This window comes from Motacilla alba, chromosome 3, assembly GCF_015832195.1.
Source record: "Motacilla alba alba isolate MOTALB_02 chromosome 3, Motacilla_alba_V1.0_pri, whole genome shotgun sequence".
NCBI lineage: Eukaryota > Metazoa > Chordata > Aves > Passeriformes > Motacillidae > Motacilla > Motacilla alba.
Genome location: NC_052018.1, coordinates 95,230,460 through 95,255,405, shown reverse-complemented (window position 1 = coordinate 95,255,405; position 24,946 = coordinate 95,230,460). Strand labels below are relative to the sequence as shown.

Below are 24,946 nucleotides of genomic sequence, written 5' to 3'. Positions count from 1 at the left end.
GGGGAAGACACAATCTCACCCAGCAAGGCTGCAAGACACGTCGGCGTCACCAGATGTCACTATAGGACACAAAATGACGACACGCACACTGCTGCTTTCAAGGTGAAGAAAAAAGGGAAGTTTATTTTTCTGACTCCAACATTTATAGTTTTCCAAAAGTGACAGTGGATTGGAGGGTGACAGTGCCACCTCTCCGATGCCACTGGACAAACCAACAGTCCATCAAATCTCTCCTCCTCCATGAAAGAATGCAAAACAGTAAGATATTTATAGAATTGTGTGAGAAAGTTTGTTACAAGAATACAAACATCAGAAGGCTTAGCAGAATCTTAAAAAATCAGCGCGACAAGGAAGGATGGCCCTGTGGCATATTCTGAGGTCATATTCTGGTGCTGCTGCAGGCTCCCCAAATGAGCTTCTCTGCATCACTGTTTTGTGCTGGGGATGTTAAGGTCTGCTTCTGGAGTCCCACCAAGCACTGAAATAACCTATCCCACTGCAGATCCTAGCCTGTGATAAACAGAGGTCATCTTTTGCCTGAAAGTTTAGTATTTCTACCCAATTAACACCATGCACCCTCTCTTGACTTCGGTAACTCTCAGCATTCCTGCTACCCATCCAAATTTCAGCCCTATCAAAACCCACCACACTGTCGGCCTTTGCTGTCTCCAGAGGCAATGAGATCCTTAGCCTGGAACCGCCTCATACAAAAAAAAAACTTCCTCTGATCTGAATTTACCACCTTCTAATTTCATTGAATGCCCCTTTGTTCCAGTAATCTGCCCCACTAATCTATTTTCTCTAGACTATTTATTGTTTTCCTTCCCCTCTTAAAACCTAAAGTTATGTTATGGAAGGAGAAAAACATAAAGAACAGAAAAGAACGAAAAAAGCTTCCCAGGAAATTGTTCTGATAAAAATTGGTCATATTTTATGGAGTGGCCTTGCTGCTCTCCACAGCTGTTGCAAACAAACCTAGTATGATGTTGGGCTGCTGGGACAGAGGCACAGGTGTGGTGCACTGGCATGGGAAGGGCAGAAGCCAGGAAGCAGAGAAATGGAGGCACTGTGCTCATGGGCACCAGCACCAGCAACATCCCCAACACTGCCAGCTTCACAGCTGGGAATTTGTTTAGATTTAAGGCCAAGATATGCAAACCCTGAGGCATTTCACCATTGCAGCTCCCACCCAGACACAGCTCCCAGAGAGGGGAAGGTCCCTCACTGTCCAAGCATGCTCTGATTCTCACTGTGCTCTATCTGTGCTTTCATCAACTCAATGGAAAACGACAATAATATCCCTTGGATGAGTAAAAGCCCCTCACCAGGGAGCACTTTCCTAAAGAGAATTCCAACACCAGCTGGGAAGCAGCCAGCTGCTCGAGGTGTCTGCAAGGCTGCTGTGGCTCCTGCCCTGTGCAGCTCTGGGGATGTGCTTTACAGTGCAGCCACTGCAAAATGTGAAGCAGAAGACCCTGAGCCCTCTCTGCAGACACAGTTCCATCCTGCATCCTTTATGCTTTCAGCTGCATTCTTAAAGCAGGTTCTGATTTGTCTCCGATGCACTGCCCAGCGGCTGTGCAGGTTCTGCTGGGAAGGTTTGAGAAGCCCACAGAAGCTGAGTGACATGGGACCAGATTTAATATTGGTGTAAGCTAAGTGGTCCCGCTGGTCCCCTGCTGGGCATTTACAGTCCAGGAGGATGAATGAACACTAGGTGCTCAGCCTTGGCAGCAGACATTTGCTCCTGGGTTGCCTTTTGTCTTCTGCCTTCCTTTTAACCAGTTGAACAACAAAGACTCCAGTTCTGCCGTGCAGCTTCTAGAGTCATTTCCCAAGAGACCCTTTCGAGCAACTCAAGCAGCTGCATCCTTCCATCACCCAGAGGCTCTCAAATGCCTGAGTAAGAAGAAGACCTGATACCATAGGGGCTTATTATTCCCTTTGGAACAACCCAGCTCTTGTGCCCAGTCTAGGGCCACAAAGTACTGGGATGACGCAGTAATCATAGCCTCTCCGACTGCTTCACCCAGCAAACCACCAAGCAGCTCTTGCAGAGGAAGACTGGTGCACAAGAGGCAGAAGCAGCAGCTTATCACCCATCCCTGGCTAAAACAAAGAGCAGGGCTGGCTCTTCTTCAGGGCTCAAACACAGAAACTTCAGCTCACCCTTCACTCCCTGGCACAAGTGGAGACCAGCTTTGGCTCCTTATCCAGGCTGACACCATTTAGTCCTTCCAAAGGTTCTAAGCAGGTCTGAAGGGTTCAGAGCAAAGCATTCAGTGAACAAGCATGGTACAACGACCCTGTTCAGGTACTTGTAATTTAGATGGAAAAAACCTCACAAATGCCTCAGGACATCATCCCCTAACATGAGACAAAGCTTCTTTTGCTGAAATGACAAGCACTTTTCCAGGGAAAGAGGCTCTGCCTCCTTACTTTGCTTCCAGTGATCAATGTCCCATGGGCAGGACATGCTGTGCATGAGAACAGCACACTCTGCTCAGTGCATTGGGACTGTCCCCCACTGCAGGGAGGAAAACAGCTCAAGGCAGCTCCATTTTAAACTTAAGAAGATTCCTTTTTCAGCCAGGATAGCTGCATGTCTCTGCAGCTCCTGCTCCCAGTGTAGAGAAGCTCCATGTTCTGTCAGCAAATTGTCCTGCTCCAGAGCAATATCAGAGTCTGGGTACATGAATCCATCTCTCTTTTTCTCCACCTCAGGAAAGTTTATCTGGGTATGGGGGATGCTCTCCATGGCCAGGCCGGGGCAGCAGGCTCAGCCTGGAGCTGGGCTTCCAGCTCCGTATGTGGTACCCGACTGCCCTCTACCTGAAAGCATGGGATGCACAGCGTGCAGCTCCTCAGCAGCCGGCCCCTTCCCATCCCGTGCAAAGCAACACTGTCAGCTATAAAAAATTAGAATAAATGCATCCAGTACTCAGGTCATACCCTCTTTAGTTTCTCAAGACTCATGCCACAATGCCCCGAAGTAAGGAAAATGTGCCATTGCAAATGTTTATAACATCTGATTTAATGTTACACAGTTTCTCCCAGCCATAAACCAGAACAAATATTCCCAAGATTTATTACATCCTTCCCTCCAGGGCCTTAAGCAATTGTACTTGATTAATTCAGCAGTTAAACAGCACTGAGCAGAAGCATGATAATTTTGCATCCAGGATTCCTAAGACACATACCGTTTTCCATAAGGATTTAGGTCTAAAACCAGAGAGCTGAATCTTTAAATATGTACTTATCCATATGCATGGGATAATATGCAATGGATGTTTCCATCTTGCAGAGAGATGCTATGCTAAGTCTCTTCTTCCTCCCTGACGTCAAAAATTCTTCATCACTTTTTGTAGCAGTAAATACCTGTTCCTCAGCTTACAATGTAAAGAGGACAGATATTTGCAAACTTGCCTTAGTGCAGTGTCATTTTGAGTGAAAGAAACAGTTCTCCAGTAGCACTGTTAACAGGAGTTAACAAGGGGGGAGACCTTCTGGTGCATTTCTCCGATAAACTCAAGCACTGTGGAGAAACTTCCCTTTATCTGAACCCACACATACCCAAATTTGACTCAATTCTGCTTCCTTGCAAATCTATGGAAGAATTTTGAAAGTTAACTATTTCCTTTGTCTGCATGAAAGCCTGACAGCAAAGTCTCCATGAGGGAAGATTCCATGATGTTGGTAGCACACTGGTGTCAGAATACAGTGACAGGTGGTTCTCCTCCACAAAGGCATTAGAAAAACAAAGGCCAAACGTTTCTTATACATTTCCTTGGGACCTCTCAGGGCAGGTCTATGTAGCTATTCAAACACCAGCTACGAAATATGAAAGGGAGCTGGAAGAAAATGAGAAGCCTTTCTGCTTTGCAGCTGCTTCTGGAGTTCCATTCTGCCCTGAGAGACCCATGAGTCCAAGAAAGGGTGTAAGCCAAGGAACAAATTCAACCTTTTTACATATAGTGATTTAATTTATGGAAGCAAAACCAGAACAGAGCACTTGTGGTCACTGTATTAGCCTCAAAGTTCTAGAGTAACAGCCAACCTATCACTGCAGTAGGTACTGGATAGGGTGTACTTCAGTTAACTATAATGTACAGAATTTATTATAAATTAAATTCTTTACTGTACAAGGCAATTTGCAAGTACTATCAGATCACAAGGTTTTTTTTACAGTTGATTTTTCAAGTATTGAAAAAAAATCAAAACAGTATTAATACAATGCTCCCTATGACCTTCCATATCCTCAAAGACATTTACACATCTTCAAGTAATCAAGAAAAAACAACCTAGATTGTTTGCATCTGATGGGCCATTACTGCTCTACAATACCCCCTGGAAAACCATGTTAACAGTGCTTTGACAATAATGTATTTGAAGCAACACAAAAAAAATCGTGGAGCACATAGACTAGAGCTTCAAATTCATTTGAAATACGGCCTAGCATTTGTCTTGGCTGCATTAACAAGGTCTGTTTTACCAATACATTTGTATTTATGATGACTAAAGGCAGATTATCGTTGTTAAAATTTGTCCTCCTGACATGAAAACACTACTTTGTCATTAATACATTTTGTAGCATAAACTATGATGTCAGGTCAATGTAAAGGGTAAAAACTTTCCTAAAGTATGCACACATCATTTTTTAAAGCTATTGAGCCTAATGGAATAACAAAGGTCATAATAACAAACCATTACAGCTTTGGTCTTGGCAACTATGTCTACAGAAGAATCCTCCAAGAAACAATCATCATTTCTCCAATGTTATGGCATTAGGATGACAGGAATAGTTCACAAATGAGTCATGTGAGCCCAGAAACGCAGTAGCTATGTGAAAGCTGAGCAATCAATTATTCATTTGTTTACTGAGAGCTTTCTCAGCTGACATTAACCAGAACTTCTTAAAAAAGAAGAACTTCACAGCTGTCCTTGCCTGTCCCACGAGGCTGCGCTCAGAGGTTGAAAATTGCTTAATTTCTTTGTAAGTAATTTGGTATTTTTATTTAAATAAACAACATATGGGTTAATTAACTGGGTTCAACCTGAGACCCAGCAGGTGCCAAATTATCAGAGACCCAAGGCTGTGTGGATGATAAGATGGAAGACCAGGGCAGGGAAAAAGACCTTAAAGGAATCAAAACTGAGCTCTTGCTCCAAATGCAGTACATGAAATCCCAAGTAAGCTTTCTTGTGCATGGCATATTGAGGATACATATACACATCTTTGTGCTAATAATGCATGCAATTATTCTGCTCTGATTGAATTATATTTTTCTCATTTCTTAGTGATTGTTTACCCTAGACCCTAACAAAGCTGTTAGACTGAAAAATTTTCAACAACAAATGATTATGATTTAAAGAGGTTTAAATAGCACACCTTCAATTCTCTTTAATCTATGTTCTTTTTGCCTTTTTTGGTACGAAAGACCCATCCAAACCAGGAAAAACTGCCACACAAAAGGAACTGAGAAAATTTGGACATAAACACAGCACAATGAAATTCAAAGCAAGCTCATAAAAAGAGCTAATTTGAGGGCAACTAAAAAGTTGCTTGGGTTTGTTAATTTGTTTTTGTGGGTTTTTTTTTTTTACAGTCTCCCCTACATGCTAAAACTGATGAGGAACACTAAACCTTAGGACAAATGCAGACTGCATTTCTGCAGACAGCAGAAAAATGTTTATACATGGGACTTCACCATATTACATCTTAATTCTGTGAATATTTTAGATTAAGCCAAACTGATAAAGATCTGAAATAGTAATATCCTTCATGCTGACATTCCCGTTGTGTTCAGGCTGAATTCTCAAGATGTTTGCTATCTGTGATACCAAAAAAAAAGCAACAATGGAATTGGAGATTTTGGGTTTTTTTTCTAAATTGCCAGTCAAAAAAAAAATTCCTCCTTTGACCTTTTGGTATTTACCTTGATCAGTCAGCCTCAGTTTAATGCAGCGTTCTTTTCCAGAGTAAATGCAAAACATGTGTGCATATTTTAGGAGACATATCACCCTTTATATTGGCCTGCTTCTACTTCTAGAATCAAGGGCAGTTAAAAATGACCGTTTTAACAGTGTAACTTATGGCTGGACTTGATGATCTTAAATACCTTTTACAAGTTAAATGATCCTATGATTCTTTAAAAAGCCTATAATATTTCTGGGGTTTGTAGAAATGATTCAGATTTTGGCAAGGAGAGAGTCCATCAGGATTTAAGAGGTGGTGGGGCACTGCTGTGAGATCCACTTGCAGAAAAAAGAAGGGTCTCAGTTTTCGTATGTTTTTTTTAGCATTTCTAGAGATTTTACCTACCCACCCCATGCCTTTTTCTTGAACCCACTCTCCCTCCTCCATTGTTTATAAAAACTGAGTAGAACTGGCGCTTACAGGAAGAACAGCTGGGATTGCTGGAGTGCCTCGCCAACCAGAGAAAGCTTGGAGGAGACCCTGGAGTCGTGTTTTTGCTTCTTCCCCTGATCATGCCTAATGATGCTGACACTTCAGACAGATAATTACCAAGCACAGTTCCATCTTCCTACTTTATGAGGAAAGCAAGTATCAGTCCACCCATGTCAGAGATAAAATACAGGAAGCTCAGAAAAGTTGAGCAAGGTCATGTTAGGCAGAGCTAGGAACAGAATCCCTGTCTAAACAAAAGTCTCATCCATTTCACCCCACCACTCTCTTCTAAATGACTATGCCAGTCCTGTGAGCTATAGGTGCCTGCACATAAAATTCTCTCTACTTTCGCTAAGGTAAGATAAATGAAGAGATAACCATTACCAAAACAAAGAGCAAATGAGAGAATTGGCTTTTCTGCATTAGACACTGCAAAGAGGAAATTCAGGAGAATTTAGGGAAACCTAATTCCCATTCTTGCTACATTCCCTAATTCTTGCTACAGCAAGAAAAGAGATAGATAAAATGGGCACTACCACCCTTCCAATACAATTATCTCTATTATCACAGACTTTTCAAGGTACTTAACCATCTAATACAAAAGCCTGCATAGAAGGAATCTGGTAATTGTTGCCTTTGATAGATATACCTTTAATAATCTTTTCATTTAAGTGTGTTACTCTTGTCTCAGAATTGTTTTGCTTTGTCTAGGGTTTTTTTGTGGCTGCACCCATGAATTGGAGGATGGAGTTCTACAGGACACATACAACATAAAGACCAGGAGCTGACAGAAATCAAACTTGACTGAATTGAGGAGTACCATTCCTAAACCACAATACCACCTCAAAAGCTTCCCAGAGATTTCTTTTCCAGGTGATTGTTTTTCAACTTGTTTGGACGCCATTGCAGAATTTGCCAGAGCATCTTAAAGCAGAGAAGAACAGCTTGAAACGTTTTGTTTAGCACAGTTATTCCTTCTCAGTGACTGACAGCATATACAGCATTTTCAAGAAGCTGATCTATGTCAAACCTTCATGTCACCCTTGTGTCCCAGTCTGGCATGAGCTTATTCCGTGCAATTTGTGTAAGGCTCCCTGCTATTCAGCCATACCACTAGCAGGGACTGGTTCCAGTCCCATATGCAAATGAAACAAACAAAAAAAAATTACGCACAAAATTTCACTTGGGACAGGTCTGAAGAGAGAATCTTGGTCAGGTATTTATTTCTTGGCACTGATAAGTGCCAAGGCTTTTAATTTCCTTATGGGGTGAAGACTGAAAGCAGAACTTCCGACACCAATGGGATTAGACATAAATAAATTCACTCTAACAAAATCAGCCTGGGACGTCCTATATCCCAAACTGATTTTTCATCTTTCTTTCTCAGTTTATCATCTTCAAGAGGTAGATATTCAGCATGCAGGTGATGCACTAATCAAAAGCTTCTGTGACAGTACAGGCACAACCAACTGGAAAACCCCACATGTCCCAGCACAGTGCAAAAGACAGCAACAGATTTACTGGAGTTTCAAAACCAAAATAAGTAATATTATTTTCCAGAGAAGGCCAGCAGCCAGCCCTCAACAGAAGGGTCACAGCAAAAGCTAAAGCAGGCTGCAGCTGGTCACTGGCACACACAAGGCTGCTCTCTCCAGTTCCACTGGATACGCCACCTGGCACCATCCAACATGTGGAGGCCTCTCTTACCAGGCTGTAGAGATGTGTACACATTGGAGCAGTGGGAGGCTGCTGGGTCAGCTTGTCACCTCTGTGCACAGTATCCCCCCAGGTGCCACTGGGACACCTCAAAGGTACATAGCCCTTTGATACAGTATAGCCCATCAGGCACCAGGGGCTGGCATTTTCAAGAGCGGACCCCATTTATGACCGGACACTCTCCAGAAATCTGCCTGACATACTGGGGTAAAACAGAGCCCTAGGAGGAACAGTGAGGTTTCTATGCTCCCAGCAGAACTTGACCTTATCCAGTAGAAACCCATTTTTCACTGGGCTTTGGCAAACAAAAAACCCAAACTATTTTCCATTTAAATTAATTATGATAGTTGTTTTTCTCCCTTTCGTTTCTTTGGCCTCACCACACATTAAGGTGAGCAGAGAGTCCCAATGCAACCCCAACACCCCCTTCCCATCTGGCTGCACTATACCCTGAATGGCTACATGGGCAAATGGACTAAGAGCCACTGTAGCTCTAGGAAAGATGTTCAACTTCCAGAAATGGAGACTGGGCACTCTAAGGCACTAAGAGATGCACAATGAGATGCACAGAGACACTAAGAGATGTACAACAATGAGGGACTTAAAGTGCAGCAGGAAGCACTGAGGCTGGACATTTAGAAGAAACTTCCTTTAAGGTACCTTACACCAGGTCATTTACCAGTCATTAAATTCAATGAGGAAAGGAGAAAGAAAACTAAGCCAAGAAAAATAATGGAAAGAAAAAAGACAAAAAAAAACCCCAAAATCCCAACAACAAATCAATCAGCTTTTAAAGCTTCAAATGCTAAGTATCACAACTTCATATAGGGCTGGGACACTGTGTACCTTCCTGCTTTATTTCACTGATGCCAGGAGACTTTTAGTCCAGAGGATGTACCAGAAGTAATGCCTCAATTTTTTTAGTGGAAACTTGCCAGGAAAGAAAACAGAAAAATCCATGCATGCATCTATAATAGGTTGTGGTGAGTATGAAACAAGAATAGCAAGTCAGGGAACCTTCATATTTTGCAGGAATGGAACTTCCATTCCCTTCCACAAGTTAAACATGCTATCCCAAAAAGATTTTCTCATGGGAAAAAGTAAGCAATCAGGAATGGAAACAAACTGGTTAGAACTGATTATGTTGCTAACTCTGAGAAGACTTCAGACATTTGTTTGGGGCAACCTTGGGGAATGTGACAAAACAAAGTATTTGAGTATAAATGCAAAGCACACCATTATGAAACCAAGGTTGATTTCTTAGACATTCAACAGTAAACATATATGCATGCAAATATACACATAGACACATACACCACAAACACCTGACTACATTATGGGTTTAAGATGGATAGAAAAACATCCATATTAAATTACCCAATTTAAAAAGTAAAAGAGGATAGAAGGAATTGGATTACTTTTCAAAACCACATTTATGTTGTATGATTTTTTTTGTGGTAAATTTCAAGATTTTGCAATTTTTGGGAGAACATGCAGAGTGAACATTGATTCTCTACAAATAAACATAAACCCTAAATAAAACCAAAAGCATTATATGAAGTCTATTTTAAATAATGGACAATCAAATTTTATTTTTTAAAAAGGATAAATGAAGTTGGTGTAAGCGTGGTTGCTTTTAGACTCACCTGCAGGCATGCATCCACCAAATTTACAAGTTTTAAATGGCTTTTAAATCCAGCTCCAAATCCACTTCAATAGCTCCACCCAGATGAACAGATAAAATACACTGACCTCTCCTTTAATTATCAGGGGAGCTATTAAATAGCATCTGTGGGAGGCCCCTTCAGAACAGGCATGCAAGACACATGTACTCTATCCAAACATACTCCATTTAAAAAGGGCAAACAATCCCAGGGGGATGGGGGAGGGCAGGAACTATCTAATAGTTATTAGTTATAGTTTATTTTCTTCAAATGGAGCTGGTATCAAATGTCTTTCTGGACATAGAAAGTTCAGTGGGGTAGGAACAGCTATTCTAGCATTGAAGGAAGGTCGGCAGAGCACAAGACAAGCATTGGTGTTCCAAGGCTCTTGTAAGGATGCTAAACTTGACAGGGTTTATTAGGAAAATGCATTTTTACTATAGAGATGCTAGCAGAGGTCTTAATAATGATTAAACACATTAAATGAAGGACTCCCTTTTTGATCAGCAAGGTGACTTCTCTACTGCTTGGAGCTGTGTTATCAGGAATCTTTTTTATAATAAACAGCAGAAAAAGACAGAATTTTTACTTTTAGGGTTTAGAGGTTCTTTATGGGGGGAGGGAGGACAAGAGGCAATAGGCAGCAACTGATGCACAGAAGTTCTCCCTGAATATGAAGAACTTTAGTGTGCAGGTGACCATGCACTGGAACAGACTGCCCAGAGAGGCTGTGGAGTCTCCTTCACTGAGGATATTCATGAACCATCTGGACACAATCCTGTGCCCTGTGCTGACCCTGCTTGAGCAGGGAGGTTGGACCAGATGATCCACTGTGGCCCCTTCCAGCCTGACCCACTCTGTGATTTCCAGAAGTCGATGTGATGAGCTGTGGCCCATGGGGGAGAGCGGCATTCCTCAGGCCAGGTTATTGTTGAATACTGGGAATTGATGCTATTCCACAACCAGGGCTCATTCTCAGTCCATGTGCACAGAAACACCTGGAGAACATGGAAGCACCCAGCACCTTGCCTTCATTGACAGTCCCATCCCATGCAGCTCCAGCCTTAACACACACCCTCTACACACCTAAGCCTTGGTCATTTCCTTTCCCCGTCCAACCATTCCTGTTCTCTGGTCATGATGAGTAAGCAGATTTGTTACAGAAAAGGCCCAGTGTGTGAAACCCTTATTGAGTTTACCAATTTCTTCAGATAAAATGCAAAGAATTACTAGTAGCAGTGACATTCTAAGTTGAGATTATTAACATTAACACAATGAAGATTATGTAAAATATAGTATTTTACATAATAAAATACATTCTCTTCCAGCTGAAGGCTGATACACATGTAGGCTTTATGCCTGCATCACGTTTTTGAATCTCCTGCCCCAAAAAAAACCAGACTTTGCATGTGTAGTCCTCAGCCCTGCAGCTACCTAGCACAGGTAATTTCTTATGGATCTTAAAAGACAAACAGGCAATTTAAGGTGCTAGGATAGACCAGAAATGAACACCCTGTGGGAGCCCTTTTTGAAACTTTTGCCATTTGTAGAGGAAAGATTTGTAAATCTCTTGTCTTCTCACAGAGCAGAAGAGTGATGCGTTTGGAAGGCTGTTTTTTCCCCTCAGGATGCAGAAGCAGATCTTTCTCAGGTTTTCTTGGATGAAAATGTACCCATCACAGACCTTAAGCAACCCAGAAATTTCTGCTTTTAACAACTGTCATTCTCGTACATAGTCCTCTGCAAGAACTACTGGAACAAAAAATGCTGTAAAAAAAAGTTTTTGGTATTATACTCTGAGATATGACATGGATTGACTTGAGTAAACTCTCATACTTTTAAACATTTTCCCCTATTTCCATACATCCCTTGGAAAAAAAAAAAGTTAAGCCTGTAAATGTCTTCTTTTTTTCTTCCCTTCTTACCAAATATCAATTAATGCAAAACCAGCACATTTATCTAGATCATAAGGGTTGCAAAGCTGAGTCTGATATCTGATGGTTCTGCTCTCTCACACATATCCTCTAGTTAACTGCATATATTTCAGAATTCAGAGGTAGGATTAAAAAAGACAGTCATGAATATTAACTATGAGATCCTGCTAACAATAGTCAAAATTAAATGCTGAAACAGAAAACAAAAAAAAATCACAAACAAATGTTACACCTTAAGAAAGTTGGATTAATTAGAAGTTTATACTTTTGTTTTCTTCTACTAGAGTTAAAAAATTAACAATTGTTCAAGTACACAATTTAAAAAACAGTGGCTTATGATTGACACATTTTCAGTCAATTTTCTAAATATCTTAACAAAATTAAACACAATTCCTTCAGTTACAGCAAATCATACGAAGTCAACAGTCATCCGAAGACATTTACAGTGCAATATTTCTAAGTCATGCTCTCAGCTTCACAAAATGGCCACACAATTGATTTAAGTGTCATCTGTGAAGCATGTTGCACCCCCACGCAGACCAGTTTTAGGATTCCAGCCATATTCTGCTAAGAGGCTTAACAGGAGTAAATCAGGAGTTTAGATCTATGGCCTCTCACAAACAGGGATGCAGATGGCAGTTTCTTCTTGCAAAGACAGCCCCATTTCCAAATCAGCCCAATCAACAGCAGCCTAATGAGGGGCAATGGAATCTATACCACATCGTCTGTGTTATGTAAATGATGATGGGCTGCTAGAACAACAGTGGAAAAAATACGTTTGGCCTGAAGCAAAAAAATCAGCCCTTTTTCCTTCCGTTTCTGTGACTTAATGAAGAGATACACTCTTAACTAATTGCTTTGGCAGGCCAGCAGGCTGCCTGTGCTTAATGATACCATCAGGAATCCCAGAAGTTTTCAGCTTCTAACACTAAGAACTTCCAACATGTGCTTTTTAAGAGTGAACCTCGGAATTCTTTTTCTTTTTAAAAGATGCTTTTTCTCTTACTTCTTCCCACTAGCTGCTGCATCAGGTATAACAATACAAAAATATGCAACATGCACTTTAAACTGGGCACTTGTCTGTCCCAGGAAAACTTAATACTTACAGAGCACTCCTGCTGACAAAATGGCATTCAGAGCAACTCTGAGTTCACAAATAATAAAAAACTACCTCCCCGACATGACAGCTTCAGGCTTGCCACATACATCCACCTGAACTTTCTTAAAGCTCAAAGGCTCTTCATTTTACAGGTCTGAGTTGTGAACATGCACCAAAATTCCCTTTTCATACTTACAACAGAAAATGAAGAATCTAAACATCAGATAGGATCATATTTGTCCTTCTTCACACTTAATTTGATTCCTCTTTTAGGCTAGGGCAACACTCTTTTCAAATTTAGTAATCCAGAAAAAAGAAACAAGCAGACAAGCATTTGAAAGATTGCTGGTTTTTGTCCTGGGAGGCAACTTTAAAAAAAAAAAAATCACGTAACATTTAAAGAAAAGATAACATTGCCATAATTCAACTAGTTTTCTCCCTTATTCGTTTTATGCAGTAGAAAATACAATGATCAGCTTCTTACAAATAGGTGACATTTTGGTTAGATTGGAGCTAGACTGGGGGACAACCAGAGATTTAAATGCAGAACCAGTAAGGATGTTAACATGCTCAAACTGCAGCTTCCCCAACATCTGCTTAGCAGCCTAACTGTCTACATAAAGAGATTCACTGAGACAGAGAGGAGCTGTGCATGAGCCCTACAATATTGGCCTGGACAGCAGCTTGAACAGGACAGGCTCAACATCAGATCACTCCCTATGGCGTTTTTTCCCCACCAATGTCCATGAAGTCTCTGACACAGCAAACATCCAGTTCTTCTAGTCAAATTGGAAATTCTACTGTTATGTTAGCAAATGCATCACCACTCCACAGCCTCAGTGTTATGGTATTGTCCACAGGATAAAAAAATTGACAGTTCAAACTGTCAAGCTGTTCACAAACTAAACAAGCCCACAGCCTGACACCCCCACCTCTAGACCTGACTATTTAGTCAGGTCCCAATCCTCCTTCTGATACTGCTCCAATCTCAAGAGACAGGAGCAATCTTCAGGAAACAACTGCAAGGAAAGAAACACTGCTAAAACCTACCTCTGGACACAGACATGGCAAGATGATTAGGGCAAAAGGAGGGAAGCAGAGCCCTGCCATCTGCACTCCATGATCACTTGTAAAGGCAGCTCTGTGACAAATACACTTTGTGCTTTGCATGACTGTTTTTGTGGTTCTTTATAGGCACTAAATGTATCTAACATGTGATGCAAACTCTCGCACACAAATTTGGATTCCAATATTGTGATTGACACAAAATTTTAGGAGGTGTGATGTTCACAGTAGTGCTGTGAAGTCTGTTATGGATCAGTTTCTTCTACCACAGCCTCCAGGAAAACTAAAGATGTGGTTACTACAGGTATGCCAGAAGATTACATGATCTGAAATGACTGGCACTTCACAGCATCAAAGAACCTCCTGCACCTTAAAAAGCACAACAAAATATTGCAAGGAAGAAGAAAAAGTTATGCTGATGACTGTGTACATGGGAAAAAAATTTGCATATCAAAGTGAAAAAGCATCTTCTGATCAGTCTCCTTCATTCCCAGACCATCTTGTATACAGGGTCTCCAACTTGAATCGTTCCAGTTTTGTCAACAGCAAAGTATTTCCCAAAGAGAGGGCTGGTTTTGTAAATGTGTTTCTCAGATGGGTCACATAAGCGGTAACTGCAAAGAGAAAGCCCTTCTTTAGAATAAGTGGTAGCAAAAACTACACATCAAAATATCAGTGATGAAAGAAAGGACATGCAAATAATGATGCCTTGCCTTGGTCATCATACTAGGCTAAAAACGAAATAAATATTTTAGTTATGAGACCCAAGCAGTTCGAATGGAGGGAAAAAAGCCTGACTGTATTCACATTCATGGTTAATATATAAAAAAATCTTTATAAAGAAAAGTCAAAGAAGCAAAGTTAGACCTTTAGATACCCTAAATACCTGCTACCCCAAGCTTTCACTGTAGCAGATATGACAGAGACAGGGAATGTGGAGTTTGCAAGAAAGAAGAGAACGTCCTGAATTTTCTTACCACACAGAATTGCAAGAAGTAGACTGGAAGGCAATATACAGAGACCTTCACACTGCATTATTATGTCCTACACACACTTCAAACCACTTTTAAAACACTAGTCTAACATCTGTCAGGGTCTAGCCTAAATCCTCTCCCACAGCCTAAGAAACACTGTTATTTTTATAACCTTTTCAATGTTTCCAAGGGCTCCTTCCTGTCGATGACTCCAGTGTCAGGATTAACAGTTGTTAAAATGCACCTGCAATGACAGACAGTGCCAAACCAGTCAGGGCTTCATATAATAAACCTCTTTGTTCCTATCTAAAATAAACGTCTCCAGTGTTTACCTGCCACAACACACGGTCCCTTTCATCTCCACGTCACCAATAAGAATATCCTCCCAGGTGTCCTGAGGGAAGTAAACATTAGGCACATATTAGACACAAGCACATGCAATTACTTTTCCAGAAGTGGCACAGTCATTCACAAAAAGGTGCACCATTCCAGATGATCACCTTTACTAGTACCTTCAAAATATGCATAGTTACACTACAGTACAATAAAGAAAACTCTACTGTCACTGCATTTATCCAATTCAGGACACACTAATAATTCAGTCTGAAAAGAGAGACACTCAAGTAATGAATCCTGTTCTGCAACATACACTTGTCTGAAGCACTGAAGCGAAAGCAATTTGTTCTTGCTGTATGGGTGATAATCTGATCTGTGGCCACTGATAAATCTACAGTTTTGCAGAAAGGAAATTTTTAGGGGAAGTAAGTTTTTGCTTCTCATCTACACAAGCTTTCTATTGCAAATCCTCCTGGGAGATAAAAATCTATTCTGGCTTTAGGAGCTTTTTCAGTTTGAGAAATTATCATTCATAGACCTGTGCCCTCCATCAATGTTTCCCATGCACTGATGTGAGCTGAAGCTTTATCTTTCTGGAATTCGGTTGTAAAAATCACAGAATAGCAGCTTTCCTCACCCTTGTTGGCACCATCACACAAAGCAACTGAGTTACAAAGAAACAAAAGGAAGCCTTCAAAAAGATACTTAAGACAGTTATTTTACCTCCTCAAAAGCACTGCAGTCTGTTACAAAAATATTTGGCCTGAAGTTCTGTATCTTAGCTTTCTTTTCTAGCCTGGTATTTAGATCGTCCATTGAAGCTTCGGAGATGATCAAGACGGGGCTGCAGTCAGGATAGGCAACCTACAGAAACAAACACCACCAAATCCTAAGGTTGCTGTAAGAGCATGGGAGGAAAGTTACTGCATGGCAAAAGACAGATGTTGGAACCAGTGGCCTTTTAGGCTGCTCTATTCAAGTTTTGATTTTCATGAAAGTAGGTTAACAAGGAAAAAAACATGCTCTTCCTTATTTCAGTCACCATGGCAATTTTTGTGTGCTCAAATTGCCTTATCACAACACCAGATGGAGTTCTACATCCAAAATAGCCCATACTCAATTACAGCTGTCCATTCATCAGTCTGGGATGCCTGGGCAGTGGGAGGGCCATATTAGCAAATAAGGCAAATGAACAGTATTTAAAAACCTCCAAACTCCAAGAGATGGACTTCCACAAAGGTGGGGGCAGAAAAAAAAAAGAGAAAAAAAAAGAGACATTTCGTTAAGAATTTTAGTATACAACCCTCCTGCCTTTCTCTTACATAATTCTTACTCCATTCTTGCACGTGCCTTTCGACCAGAAGATGATGAGCATTGAAATAGCTATCAAAAAATTTTGCCTTTTCTTTCTTACTATGATTCCAGAACATCACCTCTCTTAATCTGAGGTCCCTTTTGCTGAAACATTGCGTCTGCATTGGTCTCAGTGCCTTTACATAACAAATGCATATCTATAGAAGTCTATAATTGAATATACCTTCTTCTCTTTGTGCAACAACAAGCAAAACACTGATTGCCTACAAATAATAACATCACTAAAGTAAGGTAGTCACAATTTTAATTTGTTTAAAAACCTTTAATTTGATACAATTCAAAGTATCTTCATCTGAGAGAATTTTTCAGAAAAAAAAAGGGCAGCAGTGGCTAAAATGATATAAGGATATCTGAGCACAGCATCTCCTTTCCATACCTTTCCATGACATTTCTCTAATATCATACCTTCAAGCCTCTGCCACAGAAAGAGATAAAACCTCTGAAACTTCCTTTGAAGTTTAATTCCTAGGCCTACAACTGTAACCAGCCTGTTTAAACTTCATTCCTTTGAACCAAATACAAAGTAACACAACTTGTATCAGTGTACTCCTAGACCTAACAAGGGATAGGGGGTAGAATCTTTCTATGCAATACAGATAACACAATCAAAACATCATTAAAGATGTAACTTTTTTCTATTCAGTGAGAGACAAAAGGGTATTGTATTCTGCAATGTAATACTTCCTCTTCAAGTATCAGTTTCAGACTCTTTAGCTGTGAATAGTCAACAGTTTAAAACCAATTTGAAGCAAAAATTAAGCAAGTCACCTCTTTACAAAAAAGAATACTCACATGGTTTTAGTACACAACTACACACCTTGCTAAACTGGGCTCAATCACCAAAGATGGAAGGGGCAGTTTCTGGTGGGTGGGTGGAAATGGTTAAAAGGACATAGTTCTGATAAAAAGTGTTCATTTACCTCATCTGTGTTTCGGAAAAGGGCTATTGTGTCCTTTGACTTTCTTGGCACCATGGAAGGCTCAAAGTGCACCAGTCGACAGGGCTCTGAGTTCAGGAAGGTGGTGATCCACTGAGCCACTTCATCACCACAGTCTCTGCCTTGGATATCCTGTCCAAACACCCTGGAGAGTCACAACACATCAGCAAGTTAGCTGGAAATATGAAGGCTCAATGAAGCTTCTTATTTGAAGGTAAAAAGCATGTTTAATTGTGGTAGCAATATACAGAAAAATAATCATTCCCAAAGGGCAACCTCCTCGTGGCCACTGTGTTTTGAAAGCTAAGGAACACAGACATGACCAGACAATACCAGATGGTGAAAGAATGAGCTCTGAAATAGCGTTATTGTGCCCAGAGCTGACTGCCCCATCAATGACAGTAACAAACCTACCTGCTTGCCCTACTTTGAGGGAAAAGCGGCCTGCTTTTGCATTTGCACATGACTGCTGCACCAAATGATTTCTGAGAAATCAACTGACAGTAACTAATTTCAGAAAATGAAAGATAGTTTGAAATTATGGGATTAGTTACCACAATTGATATGTACGAATGCTATTAATTAAAAGTGCCCCTAACTGTTAAGGAAACTTTCCTTCAGATTTGAGTGCTGTCAAACTTTTGCCAGAGATGAGTGAGACTCTTCTGCTCAGACTTCACATACAAAATAGTTCAGTATTTTAAAGGAGGTTAAAGATTTGTACTGGAAACAAAGTCCATGGGGCACAAAAAGCCACTGCCTGTAGAATACAAACAAGTTTATGCAAGGAACACTTTCCTGGCAAGAACAGCTAAACCTTGACTCAACCTTTCAATAAACTTTAACACCAGTCATTAGTAGTTTTGTTCACACTTTTCAAAGTAGCCATTTTGACCCAAATGCACTGCAGTTTCCTATCTGCAACCAAATCCTGGGCAGCTTGAAGCATCGAGATGCCCATGCAGTTCATCTAGCCCAGCTCCTAGGAGCCCTTCTTTACTCATATGGGAGAGTGATCATTAGGGTGCTGGCAGAAATATCCTTGCTCCATTTGCTGGGATTCCTGTGCCTACCCTGTGACACAGGCTGGAATTAAAGGTCATTGCTCCAAACAGCATTCAACTGCCTTTCTCCTCCCTCCATCCCACAGTTCCTGCATGCTTTCTGACTGGCAGGACAACAGCGGCAAGGCTCTTACAGCTTCCAACACTACTGCTTTCCACTCAGAAAGTGGATCTATCCTAAGCACTAAGTGCTGTAGGGATCCATGGGAATAGATCACACAATTTGTTACAACACACACTGACAAAGGGCACAGATGAAGAGCATGAGGTTTCTTAGCCACAGGGAAGCACACTAGCATTTGCACAAGCAGAAAACACACCTATACAATGGCTTTGGTTCTATATTTGACTCTCCCAAGCACAGGATTTCAAAATACCTATATAAAATTTGCAAGTAGACTTAGCAGTTTTCAAGATCAGCACATGCACAGCTGCGTGCAGCCAGAGGCTCTAAGGCACTGCTTTAGCTCCAACTTATGGGGCATGAGCTCCCATGAGCATCCATCTGAAGGCAAAGAAAGAAAAAAACAAACAAGAAGAACATATCACTGAGCTCTAAAACTGGAATATCCAAGAAAACCAAGTTAACTTTTCATTACTGCAATGTATTAGGCTATTTAAATATTCTTCTTGTGACACAACAAATTTTAGAAAGATGACATCTTGCAAACTGCATGGCTTTGCAGTGCATGTGCCATTCACTAACACACATGCATTATGCACAGGTTTGTAAAAGCCTGATCCATTTCTCCAGGAGAAATACTACCATTTGGAACTTGCCCCTGCCTTGTATAAATAGAGACCCTGAGCTATGCTGATCAAGGCTTTCCACAGCAACGGACTTACACTAAAAGCAAGCAAATGCAGCTCCTCACCAGAACTCTTTTAATTACTATTACAGCAGCTGGTACATTAACCATCTCTGATATCCAAAGAACAAACACTCACAGTACCTTCATAGAGGCCTTACACCACTTAGAGTTTCTAAACACTTATATATTAATTGACATTTTAGGAGAGAAAAGGTTTTCCAGCATGAATTTCTATACATAGATAAAATAACTAGGCCTGCAGCCACACAACAAAACTCTAAACACAAAGCTAAATCACCATAACCCATCCACCTGAAACTCCTTTGGGGTAGCACCTAACAAGTCCCTGGGATGCTGGTCTTTCCCTTGTGACTTCGGGGTGAGCCTTGCACTACCAAGTTTTTAACTGAGGCACCTCAGTTAAATGCTGAAAGACAGGGATCAAGGAGTCTAAACCCCATCATCCCACCAGCTCTGAATGGCCAGCGTGCATGCAAAAATGCTGATGCACATGGTAGTTGTGATCAAGAAATACCAAAGTGCATGACTGAGGCTCTGAGATGCAGCTGCTCACCCAAGCAAGAGCAAAAACACTACAAGTAAAAACAAATAAGAAAACACAAAGTTCTATGAAGACAGAAGATCACAGTTCATTTGGCAGATGTGTAACCCATGGTCTTTGATACCATGTTATCTTTTCCTGAGATTCGTTTTCACCAGTGTTTAGCAGATTAAAAGAAGACCTTTTGTTATGACAACCACTCCTAGCCTCCTGTGTAACACATGGCAGAGAATTTCACAGAATTACAAGAACAGTCTGGATTAGAAACAATAAGGACCACTTAGGACAACTCCCCTAGCATAAGCTGAGCCATCTTCCACTAGACCAAGGTGTTCAGAGCCCCATGCAAACTGACCTTGAACACTTCTAGGGATGGGGCATCCATATCTCCTCTGGGCAACCTGTGCCCGTGCCTCACCACCCACACAGTGAAGAATTTCTTCCTAATAGCTAATCTAAACCTACTAACACCACTGTGCCTTGTCTTGCCAGTAGAGGTTCTTGTTTGAAGTCTATCTCTCTTAAGCAGACAGTGAGAAATACCCACACAGAAAAGACACAGAGGTACTGAACTTTTACACTCCAACTTCTGCATAAGAAAATACGAAGCATTTCATATTACATATACAATCCTGAAAAGAAAAGCACATGAGAAAGACAGCATTGAGAGAGGGAAGAGGGAAAGAAAAATCCTTCCTCAGTACCTGCAGTTGCGGACGGGATTTTTCTTGGAGAGCTTTACAGGCACACTTATTTTCTCCATGTCCCCGGCCTCCAAGATCAAGTGCCCATTTTCACAGATGGCAGAAATAAGGACGAGACGCGGCTCTTGGCGAGCTGTCACCATGTGCCCGTCCTCCCTGATCACAAGCCAGAACCTGCAGCGGGACGGGGCACAAAGACGCTCAACAGCGTTAATGCAGGGCTCAGCAGCAGCCGCACGGCAGGCGTTCCTATCCCAGGCCCTCAGGAAAACAAACACCCGACAGCCGCGGAGCCACGCGGAGGCCCCAGGGCCCAGCCGGCCTACCTGTCCCGCAGCTCCCCGCTGCGGAGCCCCATTGGCGTCACCTGTGCCCGCCGCACGGACACCCCCCGGCACGACTTCACCGGGTACACGAAGAGCCTGAGCACCGTCCCGACCCGCTGCAGGCGGCGGCGGCGGCGGCGCGGGCCGGCCCAGCGCCAGGCCCCGAGCAGGGCGCCCATTGCCAGCAGCGCCACCGCCCCCCAGAGCCAGCCAGGCCGCGCCGGGCCTGCGCCGCCCCACAGGCCGCTCATGGCGACTGGGCCCAACTGCGCGCCCGCAGCGACCGTGGGCGGGGGGGGCACAGCCCGGCCCCCTCACACCGCCCCTCACACGGCCCCGCCCTGGCTCCGCCCGGCTCTCGGGGCCGGCCGCCTGCCCCGGTGCTGCTGCGGGCCGGGCGCAGCGCGGGGCCGCGACTTTCGGTGCGAGAGAGGGAGGAGTGCAGCGGGGAGAATACGCGGCTGAGCGCCCGACTTGGCAAAGTACCGGTTAATGATGTGTTCCGTCTGATACCCGGGCTTTTAGTGAAAGCAGCGCTACAGGAAGTGTGCTCTGTGTGGGAATACACAAGTGCGTCAAATTCATGCTTTGGGTTTGTCTCGGGGAAGAGGGGAACAGGTGGATGGAGGCGTGGAGGGCAGCAAATGGGGTGTCCAGTGCTGTTCGGCCGCCTTGGGACATCTGCACACCCCAGCTGCCTGGTACCAAACTCCTGAGACCCCTTCCGAGAGCTTCCTATTTGTTGGCAGGGTCTCAGGGAAGTTGCTTTGTGGGATGCCCAGCTGCAAAGCAAATATGACATCAAATACAGGCTGGAGTGGCAAATGTCACTGTTGCCACAGGTCTGTTCTCACAGGCAAAGCAAGAGCTTTGGGATCTGATGGGCAAACTCACAAACTGAAATTTTTATGATAAGTGTGCTGAGAGCAAAGTCCCAGAATACAGAAGATGAGGAGGCTCAGTGTTGGGCATTTCTGGGGAGATTCAGACAGCCCAGCCACAATGGAAGTACTCCATCAGCAGCATCCTGGTGGAGAGGGACATTGAAGGTGAGGCTATTGTGAACCTTTTTGATAATGGCTATGTTTGAGCAATTAGGCCAGGAGAGTTCCTCACATTGACCTCAATAATCACTTGATCACAGACCAGGATCAGAAAATGTTCCTGTGAGTGGTAATCACCACAGATTGTAAAAAGTGTGTTGGGATTTGTGAAAACCTGCTGGTGGATGAAGACAATGTGATGGATGTCAGAAGCAAAGGCAGTGACAGCAGATCTCTCCCTATTGGCATGACCCCAAAACCGGATCTTCCTCATGGGCAAGAAGGGAGTCCACAGAATAGTCCTTAATTAAAAGGACCGGGATATGACCGTGAGCAGGAAATCATGACACAAATAGTACCAAAGAGACAGACAGCTGCCTGAGCACAGAGAAGGGAATTAAACCTGGGTTTGTTGCATATGTCTCTGCCTGCTTCTTGCAGATTAGGTGTGCTGGGCAGGCAACAGTGCTGGGACATCAACAGTCCACCTGAATAGGTGTGGTACAGAAGGGAGTAATGTGTACATTCCTCATCAGGATACTCTGAATTACTTTTGTGGTCTCCCAGCCATTTTGGGTAGTTGCTCCTTGTTATTCACATTTTAATAATTGCTGTTGGGGTAAAGGTCCCTGGTAACATTAGCTTTGTGAAAAGATAAGAAGGAGGGACAAAGACAAAAAGACAAGAGAGCCTTTGCCCTCTTGTTCACCAGTTTGCTGTTCAAACCATGCCCTGATTCCAGTCACAGGTTTTGGGACCTTTCTCCTTCTACAAGTACACCACAACATGAAAGATAAACAGAACTTGTGTTTATTTTAAATTTGCCCCCTGAACAAGCTCAGTTCTGGAGATTAAGTATTGATCAGCAGAGCCTTGTGCTGCTGTTGGATTGTGTGGGGGATGTGCAGAGACAGCCTACTGCCTGCTCACCCTCCATGTTACTTGAAACCCCTTCTTATGCTACTTTACTGGGGCACCCTGTCCTCCATATCCCTGGGATCCCCACATTGCTCCAGGTAAATCATAGGTGTTAAACTGCTTTGTCTGGTAAAACCAGACCTGCCCCACCACCTTCAAATTATTGACCTACTGAGTCAAAAATAATTACTTGTGATTGCCTGTATGACTCCTCCACAGACACAAGAGGGGAGCCAACCCCACTGAGTGGACTGAGAGCCCTTGCACTCTTTGGTAACCATTAATCTTCTGATTTAACATGGAGTCTGTATTTTGTTGAATTTAATTGAATTTACACAGAGGTCTTTAATCTGCACCTGCACCCTCATGAGCAGAAAAATGCTATAAGGGGAACCAGGCATCTTATGTGTTAACAAATGTTCAACAAAACTGCAGCAACTGTCTAATGTCTGATAAGCAGTGCTTGAAAGCAGGGACCAAAACATACTAAGAAAAGTACTAAAGAGAGAAAAACAAAAAACTGGTTTTAGAGTTTAACTAGGAAAGCAATGCATCACATGAAATAAATGAAAAAAAACAAACAAACTACTATTTATGCTGGCCACTCCTGACAGACATTAATGCTTAGTTTCACGAGCTTAAGGCAAAAATTAATAACTAACTCCTGTGTTTTCTTGAGCACAGTATTCTCCACTGTGCAAACTGCAAAGTGCAGAACGATTTTGCTCTCCAAACTTCTGCCTACGAGGCATCAAAATAACAGAATTTAACAGAATTTTGAGAGATTTTTTTCTGAAAAAAATTGGGTGATTTACTGCTTGCTTGCTTCTTCTGGGTGCCAGAGAAAATGGGTCTGGAGCATGTATAAACTCTACCAGCATGAGAATTTGGAGAAGTAGAGACCTTGATGGTTGTGAGAAGCTACAGCTCCTTCCTAGCTGCACATTATGGGCAGCACAGCAATGTAAAGAAGCAGATTCTTTTAGTTCAAAGGACTTGTTAACTGAATTCAGAAATAACTCACATTGGCTAACATTTGGGTGTTAATTTAGAGAAAAAATATTTCAAAATCCAAGGAAGACCTTAAGCTTTCATTCCCTAGATCTATTGACCTAAGGAGCCTAAGGAGATTTTATTTAGACCAGCCCTTCTGTTACATTCAGCCCTAACTCTTCTTGAAGGGTATGGTGAGAAGGAGCTTAAGGAAATAACAGAAGGCAGCAGCATCTGTATAATCTCTCTTCTCCTGCTTTGAAGCACGGAACATAAAATCAGAAATAGCTGCAGACAGCACAATTGTAGCTAAATGTTTCAGGTCTGAGTCTGCAGGCTTTGAGGAAAGCCCTTTTCACCCATGGACCGGGTATCTCCCAAAGAGCCTCTGGTAAACAGTCTGACTAGCAGGTTTATTTCATCCTCCATCTCAGGCACACTGGTGCTTACCTAGGAGCCGTCAACTCCTTGTACTGTTATGCAATGTGAATAGAGCCACTCAGACAAAATAGGTACTGGTTTTGTTGCAGTCCAAACACAGCCTCTTGCATGACAGAGCTGTGTTTGTTGTAGCCAGAGCAGGCACAGTATTCCTGCCCTTAAAAGCAAATGACCATGTTTTCAATTGCTGGTAACATCATCAAAGTTCAGGACAGTTGTGTTGAAATTCTCTGCACCAGGATCTTGTTTCAGGTTTCCTTAAAATATGTCTGATCATATGAAAAATTCACAGTGTCAATCTTGTAGCAAACTGGGGCTGGGCTCCCTCAGTCATGAAAGTGGATGATGCTGACATATCTTTAAAAAACATGGTGTTAACTCAGTAGCACAGGACAAATTTTCAGGTAGAAAAAAATTTTATGGAGAATGTAAAAGGTGTATCTTCAGATGTAGTGGGCGATTCGAGAGAATTCTAGAGACGAACCTAGACACTCTTGTAGCAGCAGCTCAATCAGAGGCGTAAGATAAATTATGAGAAAAGAGTTGAACAATTTTACTTGTTTCCACTAAAAAA

The 24,946-nt window shown here is 42.2% G+C and overlaps 1 protein-coding gene and 1 long non-coding RNA gene across 2 annotated transcripts; one reads left to right on the top strand and one right to left on the bottom strand.

Moving 5' to 3' along the window:
- Window positions 1–218: 218 nt before the first annotated feature.
- LOC119699065 lies at window positions 219–13,193 on the top strand. The gene is made up of 2 exons (XR_005256349.1): window positions 219–2,314; window positions 7,121–13,193. It is a non-coding gene; the product is annotated as an uncharacterized LOC119699065 (long non-coding RNA).
- On the bottom strand, window positions 11,950–21,287 carry MTARC2 (mitochondrial amidoxime reducing component 2). The gene is made up of 7 exons (XM_038132065.1): window positions 20,978–21,287; window positions 20,652–20,825; window positions 17,492–17,654; window positions 15,921–16,061; window positions 15,194–15,255; window positions 15,034–15,105; window positions 11,950–14,501 (listed from the first exon to the last, which is right to left on the bottom strand). The coding sequence occupies exons 1-7, from the start codon at window positions 21,226–21,228 to the stop codon at window positions 14,372–14,374; spliced, it is 993 nt and encodes a 330-aa protein (XP_037987993.1). The 5' UTR covers window positions 21,229–21,287; the 3' UTR covers window positions 11,950–14,371.
- Window positions 21,288–24,946: the final 3,659 nt, after the last annotated feature.

Bases quoted from the DNA above. Each gene is read 5' to 3' on its own strand.
- MTARC2 (XM_038132065.1), bottom strand. From the start codon at position 21,228: ATGAGCGGCCTGTGGGGCGGCGCAGGCCCGGCGCGGCCTGGCTGGCTC. The intron at 17,655-20,651 runs GTACTGAGGAAG...GTGACTCTCCAG, and splicing joins AATCCCGTCCGCAACTGCAG to GGTGTTTGGACAGGATATCC. The intron at 15,256-15,920 runs GTAAAATAACTG...TACTTCCCTCAG, and splicing joins ACTGCAGTGCTTTTGAGGAG to GACACCTGGGAGGATATTCT.